The 11619-nt window shown below is 40.9% G+C and overlaps 1 protein-coding gene across 1 annotated transcript in view; it reads right to left on the bottom strand.

The window, feature by feature from the left end:
• The window catches only part of LOC102387221 (perilipin-3-like), a 7331-nt gene extending 1824 nt beyond the window's left edge, over positions 1-5507 (bottom strand). The window contains 7 exon segments of the mRNA XM_014519556.1: positions 109-308; positions 1568-1704; positions 1706-1818; positions 2116-2198; positions 2868-3063; positions 3727-3806; positions 5477-5507. Coding sequence (XP_014375042.1) covers positions 109-308; positions 1568-1704; positions 1706-1818; positions 2116-2198; positions 2868-3063; positions 3727-3789 — 792 coding nt within the window. The 5' untranslated portion in view covers positions 3790-3806; positions 5477-5507.
• Positions 5508-11619: the final 6112 nt, after the last annotated feature.

Below are 11619 nucleotides of genomic sequence, written 5' to 3'. Positions count from 1 at the left end.
AAAAAAAAAAAAAAAAAAAAAAAGTTATACCTGGGAAGAGGTAGCCACTCTAGGCAAGCAGTTAAGAGAAAGCATGCATTTAGGTGACAAGTATCTGTTTTCTCCTACCAGGTCAATTGTTTGCTGAAGCTGAGACAGGGCTTCCTGGGTGCTTTGCCCACATAGTTCCAGCTTGCCCAGTGTGTGCAGATAGGCACGATGGCGGAGTTTGGTTGAGAGAGAGCCCAGACGCACATAGTAACTCTTCTGCTGTTTTTGCTCTTCAATGGAAGCCATCTCAAACCCCTCCAGTGATGATGCAAGCTTCACTGAAGAACAATAAGAACAAGCTTTTAGCTGGGCATAAATAGAAGGCCACAAATGTAATCCATTTGCAAATTTTACATCTGGTACTGAAATTTTTTTCTGGGCTGCATTTCCAGTTGGAGCATGCCCAGTGAAATCCATGGATGCTCAAGGGCTAAATAATCTAAATTGACTTCAGTTAAATGTCAAGTAGGTTACAGGTGGGAACAGGGATTAGGACCTCACTAAGTGACCAGATCAAAACTGATCATACCAGGAGAATCAAAAGCTGGTACTTAAGATTAGATATATAGTTTCTCTTTTTTGGGGTGCATGGTTGACTCCTCCCTTCCTCCCCCCCCAAAAACACCTCCAACACTTCACTTGGTTCCACATAATACCCAAGCTGTAACTGCAGTAGCTCCTACTTCCAGCCAGAAAAAAAACACAAACAACACACACACACACACACCAAAAACAAAACACAAAAGCCACCCAAAAAAACCAAGGACTGCAAGAACAAGCTTAGTTTATTTATCATAAAACACAGAACAAAACCCAACAGTTTCTTCTTACCAAATTATTTTGGGTTTTGCTTGCAAAAAAACCAAACAGATAGCTTAACCAGAGCATCCTCTCTTCAAGAGAAAAAACAAAACACAAACCCAAACCAATCCCTTTACCAGATCTAGAAGCCATTGCCATTTTGTTCATGCCCTGAAGTTACACAATTTGCAAGTTAGCAAACTACACTGCCACTGAACTGTCCCAGGGCTAATAGGTAGGCTGAACAGCAGTCCCAGAGTACTGCCTTGACTGGCAAGTGCCCTACTCTGAGGGTCCTCTTCTCCACTACCGCTTTCAAAAGTGGGAGTACCCAAACTTCTCATGCTGGATCTGAACCACAAGCCTCCTTGCAGGCCAGGTCTGTAGGTTGGCCACTTGTTCTACTGCTTGCATTGCCTCTACTAGAGCAAGCCGAGCAAGGGCTGTACCAACATATGTTCAATAGGTCTCCAGGGTCCCAGACCCCACCCTCCACTAGCCCACCAGTTGCCCAGCAGGTTATGAGTGGCTCCATTGGCTATACATTTGATACCCCTAGTTAAGCCATATTTTGTGGCAGAGGTATTCAATGGTGGCTTCCATTGACAAGTATGGAAGACCACACCAGGCTTTTAAAAACAAAAACAAAAAATTCAGAGATTAAACTGAGCAGCTCCAGAAATTCAAGGGCATTCATCTTCTTAGTATGACAGTGCAGTACTCCAAGCATAATGACCTAATTCCTCATCTGTGATTGGCAGGTAGTGGTCCACCAGCTCCTCAGATTTCTCCAGCAGTGTATCAATACCACTTGCAACTTTGTGTGCCACACTTGATTCCATTATTTTATCAATGCCACTAGCCACCATAGATTGTGGCATCCATACTACTTTGCACAGCATCTTTAGCCATGTCCATCATTCCAGTGACTGTATCTTTTGCTTCCGTTACTGTGGAAACAACTAGCTCCTTGCCATCTGAGATCACCTAGGAAGGGAGGACAAGGGACATGAGAGAAAGAAAAATTATTAAGTTTTAATAGGGGCACATGCACACCTGCATTGGAATCCCAAAGCTGAATTTGCTACCCATCTTTTATTCAACCTGTTCATTTGAGCAGCTTATTACTCCAACATATCATGTTGCAATGTGCCCATTTAAGTCTACTTACAGAGAGCCCTTGAACAGGAAGGTTGACTACTTAGAGCACAGCATGTGTGGCAGGTACCAAAGGGGCTACTGCAGGCTACTTCCCAGTAGTTTCCCCAAGAAGTAATCAATTACCTGGTCAGCTGGCTGTTGAAGAATTGGCAGTTTTCTCTCTAGCTTGTCCAAGCTCTTGTGGGCATATTCATCTGCTGCTGCAACTGTACAGAAAGAAAAAAAAAGAAGGTGTCAGATTTAATCTCTTAGAACCCATTGCTGTTTTCTTCAGTGCCAAATCTTACTCGAAAGTAGGACAAGAGTTAAAATAAAAAAAAGGCCATTTATACACACATTCCTGTTTTTATCTGGGGGGTCAGTCTCTTCTGTGTTTAGGTACATTCTGTCCCCTTGGAAAGGGCGGTTGGGGGGAAGAAAGGAAGTCTCTCTTCAGGAGAACTTCAGGTAGTTCTGTGGGGCCACAGATAATTTGGCAGGGAAAAAAAACAAACTGAACCAAAGTCAGGGAACAAGAGGAATTGGTCATGGAGTTTAGGGATCCAGGGGCTCACTGGCTTTAGAATCCATGACTGAGCTGGTTTCAGGGGGTGCTCCAAGAGACTGTGTAGGGGTGGGGGATGCAGAGGAGGAAGAGAATCCCCAAGCAGGCGCTCCCCTGTGGAACTTGACAGCATTGGACCGAATGAATTGTAAGGGTGGAAGGGATCTCAAGCGTCCTTTAGCCCAAACAACAGGGTCCTTTGTTCTACTTGGAGGTGCAGCGCTAACATATACATTAGCGTCACATGCTTTTCTAGCTTCATTCAGGGAAAGGAAGCGGTCATTATACACTATAAATGAAAGTCTCCTGTAACCTGCATTGATTTACTCACTGTGAGGTTCAAGTTTGATCAAAATTGGTTGCACAGGACCAGCTGCAGCAATGGCAATTGTCTTCACTCCAGTCTCTGCAGCATCACATACTGACTTGATGAGTGGATGGTTTTCTTTGGTAGCAGTGTATGCATCAGAGACCTTGTCATAAGTTGAGCTGACCAATGGTAAGCTTGTCACTCTGCCTACTACACACTGGAGAAGAAGGTGTGGGGGAAGATAGATTTAGAACCCATCAGATTTGAGTACTTTTCTTCATATGATATTTTCTACACCAGACAATTCCTTAAGGCTTTTGCATGAGATCTTTCCATTTGTATCACTGCACAATGATCAGAAGCATTGTGCTACCAAACCATGCACTTTAATGATAATCAAGTCCCCCCCACCCCAGTCATTGGTGTTGAAAGTGTGCCCCTTTATAAAGAGAGATATCCCTAAAAATACCTTTTGGATTAAGAGACAGACATGCATAGCTGTCCTAGTGGGCTTTTCAGTTTATTTTTTCCAGCCTTTAAGAAGTGTCAAGAAGTCATTTTTGGATTTAAAAAGTGAGTTTCTAGCTGCACCTGCAGGCAGTGTTGAACCTTGCTTTCACTATTTATTACTAGCAAGTGTCAAGTGTACTTCAGCCAACTGTATGCAAGCCAAAATATTTTTCATGGTCAAGTCTTACATAATTGATCAGTTTGTTCCCCAGCTGAATTAGCTTTGAGGCCCCCCAACAAGCTACTAACATGTAAATTCTAGCACAGCTCTTAGAGGAAGAGTCAATATACTCCTTCAGAGAGCCATCCAGACAGATGCTGGTTACAGCCCAGTTGGCCCCCACTTGATCAACAAGTCTGCTATACCTACCTGATGCTCCTCATTAGTCATCTCACGGGAAGCAACAGTCACTTTGTTTTGGTCAGAAGACATGATGAAGGCAGATGCTACTGAAAGACAGAAAAGAGGCAAGGTGAATCAGTTCCATTTCCCTGTACTGTTCTTTGCCATGTCAGATGCTGAACTACAGAGTAATAGGATGATTGCCATCTCTGGATTCTCTCCACCTGGTCAACATTTGCTGAATGAGCCATTAGGAAGCAGCTAGTGATAAAAATGCATGAGTATGTAAGAGGACCTGCTCTGCCAGGAAAGGAGATCATTACCAACAAATTTCTGGGAAGATAGTCATGCGTTTGAAGTCTTTGACACATAATCCATCATGTCCAATTCCAGCAAACTAGCTGGTTTCTTTAAGTTCAGTCCCTTCAATCAAGGATATGCCTATGCTAATGCCTTAAGTGGTTAATTACACCAACTCCAGTCTTCTTGTCTGGCAAAGACTGCTCTCAAGAGGTATATCTTGTTAAAGAGACATCCCATACACATGCAGCTAAGGGCGCTACAGCAATACAGGCTCCTCAAAAGAGCAGCTTTGCTTAATCATATTAGATAAGCATCTCTGCCTGCACTTAGCAGAATAAGAAGATAGGTGCATACATCAAATAGAACCATATCAAATTATTCAAGACACTCTTATACTGCTTCTAGTTATGGTAGAGTATGCCTCTTGTTGCCAGCTTAGTTTTCAGACCTGTATGGAACAATTTCTCCCATTTTGTAGGTCATCTGATCTTCCTTCCAACATGCATTATTTTCCTTGACTTAATTTTAAAAAAGAAAAAAAAAGTCGCAGAAGAGACACCAAGCTTGGACTAGATAGATCTTGGAGATTTGAGTAGTCCTTTTCTGACCAGGAATCCAAGAGCACCAGATGGGTTGTTCCAAGTTGACATGCCAGTGTATGGCCCTCTTAAGACACTAACTGCTGAGGTTATCATCTGAAGCATGATCCATGTGCATCCCTTTTGTTATTATCATGCTTGTTTTTCAGCACAGTAGTAAAAAACATATTGTGCCAAGTTTCACAGGCAGGTTGTTAGCCTTTTTAAGAAGGCACGAGACATTTTATTTTTGTTAGTCAATTCCACCAGATAATATTTTTAAATAATTATATAGTGTCTAGATACTGTGGAAACCAAGTTATTTCTCTTCTTATTAAGACTCTAAGATAACTCTAGAAGCGACTAGTATTTGAGATCATCTTGTAACAGGAGAACTAGAATAATCGATTTTTCTTGGTTTGCTGGCCAAACACTTCTCAGGTCAATCAAAAGCAAAACAATCTTAGGTTTGACTTGCTGAAGCAGAAATACTATTTTTAAATTTTTGTTTACCCTCAAAGTCATGAATTTGAGCAATTAAAAAAAAAAGGCATGATAGTAAGACTAAGCTCCCCCTCCCCATTTTTGGCAGAATTGCCTTTTTGGTGAATAAAGGTTTGCCTAGAAGATATATGGTTTCCAACATGAACAGATGTTGTTTTATTTCTTCTTACATGTTTTGCAAATTCATGATAGCCTTTCAAGGCAATATTCTATTAGCAGAAGTTTGTTTCAGATTAACTGGCCAATTAGATAGATTGAGCTTGTTATTGATTTCTTTTTAAAACAATGTAAGAAAACACCATTTGTAACCCAGAGAAAAAAGTAGCAAAAAATCAATTACATGTTTCATATTTTTCATCCCCAAACACAATACTTAAAATCAACCCTCTTACCTCAGTTTCCTTTAACTTCTATGCACTGTAGTATAGAAAGTGCTAGCTCCATTGGCCTTTATATGAGGCAGGTGATATCATCACAGGTGTGGCAAATTGGACAGAAAACCATATAGCAAATGCCCTCTTCCCCTCTACTTGGGGGGTGTATTGGTGTTGAATTTTTGTCCCTTCTCAGGGCTCTGGCTATTGTAGTTTTATCATTTGCTGTTACATTCAGCCTGGAGAAAAATAAGATTCAGGAGCTTAAAGGTACTGAGACATACAGAAAGGTCTAGTGTTTTCTATCTGCTGCATGGACCATGTTCTGATAGGATTTCAGGTAAGGTGACCTTACCACAAGCAAAGCAAAGGACCAAAGTAAAGCAAGGTGATTCAGATAGGGATGGAAATTTTGCAAAATGTGTTTTTGTGGCAAGGGTTCATCTCAAAATAGCTTGAAATGATGTTGTTGAGTGAAGGAAAGGTATTCTTTTCCTTGCCAACTAAGGTTTCTTCAACTTTAAACCAGGGAAGTTTACCTGTATGCTTTTCCTGGCATATCTTGTCAGGGCCAGGACACCCAGTAGGCAATACAGTGTTTAGTGGAAAAGGATCTCAAAGCACTGAGACCTAGCATAGCACAGAAATGTAGATTGAGTATTAGGTTTTAGTACTACCACATTAATAGAGTCAAGAAAGCTGAAAACTCCTTGAAGGTGTCTTTACAGATAGGAAAAGAAATCCATTGGGAGCTATAACCAATGGACAAGTGTGTGAAGCAGCTACTGTTGTGACAGTCTTCTAGTCTGTATATTTGCCATGCAGTTTTCCATCAGTCTGGTTCATGGGGGCTGCAAGTGTAGTGATAGGATTGCTCTCAGAAGAGGTAACTGCTAAACTTTCTCACCTAACCTGGCTTGCATTTATCTAGGTTGAGTCAGTAAAGAGTTAATTAGAAAATCTGGGAGGTACAGCCAGCCAAAAGTTATTAGTCAGTCAGGACCACCTGCCTCATAAATGGCTGGGCAGGCAGAGTGGTTTAGACTTTACTTGGATAGTGAATGCAGTTCTAGGTTTGGGAAGAAAATGTGCCTATTTTAGAAAGAATAAGGTTGTTTATTTTGAGTAGGTTTTATAATATGAAGGGGAGTAATCATCTTTATTGCTTGCTTTGTTCCTGCACATCTGAGAGAAGATACAGTATGGTTTCTAGTATTAGTTCCTGTGTGTTTTGAATGTCATGATGGATAGTATGCCTTGATGATGATGACTATTTATTTATTTATTTGTTTTAACCCTTTAAAATGTGAGACCTGCTTCTTCCCTACATGTTTCTGGCTCTCAGAGTTGTGGAGAAAATGTTGAAAAAGCAGCTTATGAGAGCTCACAGACTGAAGAAACATTTGGAGGTTCTCTTTATTTATCAAGATTAAAGATCGTTAGGTCTAAAAAAATCATAATTTCTTGAGCTCTGACATGATTTTTTTTTTTTTTTTTGTATGCGTAGTGTTGTCAACAGTGAATTTTTTTTTTAATGGATTTCACTTTAAATAAAAATATTCTTGGTGGTAAATCCTAAAATAATCTGTACTTTAAGTGTTTCAGGGGATAGTCTGGGAGAAACCGATAAGAGCTGAAAGGGAGTAGTAAAAAGTATTTTCCATTTCACATGCTGACCTCAGAAGAGCACTTGTATTGGCTATCTGAAAAAAGCTTCTGGGCACAAATGTTCAACCAGGATGTATCTTCTAACTAAATTGAACTCTTCCAGTGGTCTGATCATAAGGCTCTTCCCTGCCAATGCAGTGCCTTAAGTAGATTTCTGTGGCTTGCGTATCCTCTTACTTACACTAGTTGTGCAGATTTTGATTTATATCAAATTAAGCGACAAATACATTGAGCACCTGTACTTAGCTTTGTCTGAATCGGCATTACTTAGCTCCTTGTGATACTATTGGGATAAGTGGCAAAACCTGCACCTGCAATGTTGTATATGATTCTAGGTTACCACAAAAGCAGGTGAGTTTTATTGTATATTGCATGCATCACAAGCAAGCTAACTACTACTTCCCTTTCTCTTATCTGAGGATGGATTGTGCTTCATCCTTCATCTCTCTCTGTCCAAGGTGGCTCCATGATTTACCTGCTTTACATCTTCTCTGTCACAAAATGGCTAACAAAAAAAAAAAAAGGAATTACATTTTAAACTATTTGTATTCAACAGTCTGTGCCAGTTGGTGATTAGTAAGTTGTGAAGCTAAGACTAAGAGAGACCCTTGTAGCAGAGCCTGTGTAACAAGGAGACTGGGTGGCCTTAGCATAATAGGTGGAGGGAATCTATGCTTCCCTCTACACTGCTGTGACACCAGTTTTGTAACCAGCAGAAGAGGTCTTCCTATTCTGGTATTTAGCAGAGGAAATTACTGTGACACCAGTTGTAGTGTACCAACCCATGTCCAGTGTCAGAAATAGCAAATAAATGTGGGGTGGGAAGCTGTGTCCCCCCAAGAGACAAGATCTCTAGATACCTCCTGCATTTGTTTAGAACAGGCAAGAACTGCTAGTTCCATATATACCCTCTTCCACAAAGAAGTTTTAACCATTCCAACTATATGGGTATTATTTTCAAGGAAGGAAATTGAATACAATTTGTGAAGTGCAAGTAAAAGTGCATCTAACGTGCTTTGCCAAAAATCCATTGTTGTTTTTATTTTCTCTCCCATTTAAAAAAAAAAAAAAAAAATCTCCATGTTTTGAATGCCCTTATGCTGCATATGATGTTCAAGTCATTTTATTTAGCAAAAATGTTTTCCTGTTGCAGGGGATAATATGTGAAAAGGTTAAGGCAGGCTGGTATGAACTGTCTTGCAGGAATACATAGTAGTCAAAACTGGTGTTGTTGAATGAAAACCAACACTGGTTTTTGAAATCTGACTGCATTTTCCTTTTACTCTCGGGTATCTGGAGGAGTTCAGTATCAAATAGTGATTTTTTTCAGTCCTGACCTGTCTGACATCTTTTACAAACTTCTCATTGTTAGTATGACATTTTGAAAAATGACCATAAGCAGCTTTATGAATTGTTTGATGTTCCTTACTCTGTATGTGTGTCAGACTGCAAGCTCTAGTTTGATTGTGAAGATTATCTTCTGCCTCCTTTGGCTTTTAGGGAGGGAGGGGTTATCTGTTGTATTTTTTGTTTTTTGTTTAGTGTTACTTTCATGTTGGATTAAACTTCCTGAGAATGGTGACGGGGACATCAAACCACAGTTGTTATATCAGACCTTGATAGTCCTCTATTCATGTGGAAGCTCTCTTGGACAAAAAATTAGCTTGGGCAAATCAGGAGTAGTGGACAGAGATCTAGCCAGGGGGCAAGCTATTATTTTCAAGGAGGGCAATTGATTATAATTTGCAAAGTGTGTGGGTTTTTTTTGTTTTAAAAAGTGCATCGAACACTAGTACAGGACTGGGATATGGGTAATTTCCTTACTGAGCCCCAAGTCAAGAGGCTGTTAGCGGACAGGGGTCTGGAATTAGGAACACACGGGCAGGAGTCCGGATTAAGACAGGAAGCAGGATTCAGGGCAGAGAAAACCAGGAACAAACAAGCAGAGCTAAGTAAACTAAGGAGTCGCAAGCCTAAGACTAGACTGGCAGAGCTCTACCTTGTTGAATAGCTTGTGAGAGACTAAAAGGGCTGCTGCAACTGGGGCAGGTGGGGAGAATTAGGCCACTAGCAACCAGGCCACTTCAGGTAAGTAGGGGCAGCTGGCCCCTGACAGAGAAGAACAGATGGACTCATTCACTCCGTGGCTGCTTCTGTAAAACAAGTGCAGATCGGTTGATGAAAGAGACCTCTCTGATCTAAACCCCACAAATACTCAAAAATGCTTAGAAGGCTATGCAAGGAAATTGAGGTAGGCATTTACTGTTTTGTTTAGATCTTTATTGTTCTTCTATTGGCTAAAATAAAGAAAATTCTTGTTTCTTGAACCCTTTTGAAACCTGGTTGCCTGCCTGCTTCAAGAATCCCACATGTCTGAGATTAATTGTACCACTGGAATGCCCATGAGGCCGGAGCTCTGAAAATGCCTGTTTCTATGCCACTAGAGCATCTGTGGGATCAGAGCTAGCCTTGTGGTCCTAACATAACTGAGGTGTGAGATCCCATATCCATGAAGGGACAATACCAAGAGCTTGTGCTGAGGAAGTGTTGGAGAAGTTAAGGAAAGGGACTTACTCGGTGAAGGGGACGCTTGCAGACATGTGGATCTAGCGTACTTATGATTCAAACATGGCAACCTTTTTAGTGGCCAGGATGGAGGAAGCTTTAGCAGGGCTGCGGCAGCTAGTGGAAATAGCAGACTTGGACTGTCCATGACAATGTCATAATTTTTTCGTGCTTCGGTTGCAAAAGTGAGTAAGTTTGTAAATGGTGTTAAGTCTCTTCTAAGTACTGAAGTTCCTAGATGCCACTTCGCAGATCAAAGTTGTGACAGAATAAATTCTATTCAGAGAGGTCACTGAAATCACTATGATCTCCTCTTTATTTTAGTTTGAGTAATGTACACTAAATTTGGCAGTATCTCTCTCCCAAGATCTTGCGCTTCATGTGTCAGTTGGTAATCCGAAGGGTCTTTCTAAAGACTTATGGATTAGTGGAAATCTTGCTGCAAACATTCTGCAGTTATGTCCCTATGGAACTAACACATTTTTTATCATAAACACCTTTGGAACATCACTTTTCAGATGAGGATAAACCACATAACATGCAAGTCCACATATAGCTTTAGTTAATATAGGAAACTTGCTGTCCTAAGGCTATTTATTTAAAATAAGAAGAAAATCTTGGTGGAAAAAGAATCAGATATTTATTATGGATAGTTATTAATATTTCTTAGGAGGGAAGATTGCAATAGCTAAGGAAATAACCAGTTAGGTATTTTTTTTTTTTTTTAAGTTTGGTGGGTCTTTTCATTTGAATTGATTTTTGTAAGGATATTAGATGTTGCCTAAATGGTACAAAAGATTGGCATGTTGAAAGGTAAACATTGGAGGACTGACTTAGCCTATATAAAATATTGCATGCAGTCCAAGAAAATGGACTTGGGACTTTACCCATATAGAGTATTAACTATAAATTATCATCTATTTAAACTAAGTAAGCAAGCTTATGAGCAGGGAAGAATTGGTGGGGGATGTAGAAGTGGATGGCAATTTGGTCAGCAGTGATAATGAGATGACTGAGTTCAGGATCCTGACAAAAGAAAGAAAAGAACAGCAGCGTATGAACCCCAGACTTCTGAAAAGCAGAGTTTGACTCCCTCAGGGAACTGATGGGCAGGATCCTCTGGGAGGCCAGTCTGAGAGGGGAAACAAGTCCAGGAGATCTGATTGTATTTTAAAGAAACCTTACTGAGAGTGCAGGAACAAACCATCCTGATGTTCAGGAGGAATAGCAAATATGGCAGGTGAGTGGCTTGGCTTAGCAGAGAACTCTCTGGTGAGCTTAAACACAAAAAGGAAGCTTACAAGAAGCAGAGGCTTGGAGTGATGACTAGGAAGGAGTATAAGGATGTTGCTCAGGCATGCAGGGATGAAATTGGGAAGGCCAAAGCGCAATTCAGGCTGCAGCTAGCAAGGGACATGAAGGGCAATGAGAAGGGTTACTACAAGTATGTTAACAACAAAAGGAAGGTCAGGGAAAATGTGGGTCCCTTACTGAATGGGGGAGACAACCTAGTGACAGAGGGTGTAGAAAAGGCTGATGTACTCATTGGCTTTTTTTTTTTTTTTTTTTTTAACCTCAGTCTTCGCCTACCACCAGTCAGCTCCCAGACTACTGCACTGGGCAGCACGGTTTGGGGAGAAGGTGAGTAGCCCTTGGTGGGGTGAGAACCAGTTATGGACTGCTTGGAAAAGCTGGACATGTACAGGTCCATGGGGCCAGATTAAATGTATCCAGTGGTGCTGAGGAGGTTGGCTGATGCGATTGTAGAACTGCTGGCCATTATCTTTGAAAATTTGTAGCGATCAGGTGTGGTCCTGGTTGATTGGAAAGGGACAATATAATGCCTATCTTCAAGAAAGGGAAGGAGGAGGAGGATTCAGGGAACTGCAGACCAGTCAGCCCCACCTCCGTCCTTGGAAAAAATCATG

This window comes from Alligator sinensis, unplaced genomic scaffold, assembly GCF_000455745.1.
Source record: "Alligator sinensis unplaced genomic scaffold, ASM45574v1 scaffold560_1, whole genome shotgun sequence".
Classification (NCBI taxonomy): domain Eukaryota; kingdom Metazoa; phylum Chordata; order Crocodylia; family Alligatoridae; genus Alligator; species Alligator sinensis.
This window is presented reverse-complemented; position numbering and strand designations above follow the sequence as displayed.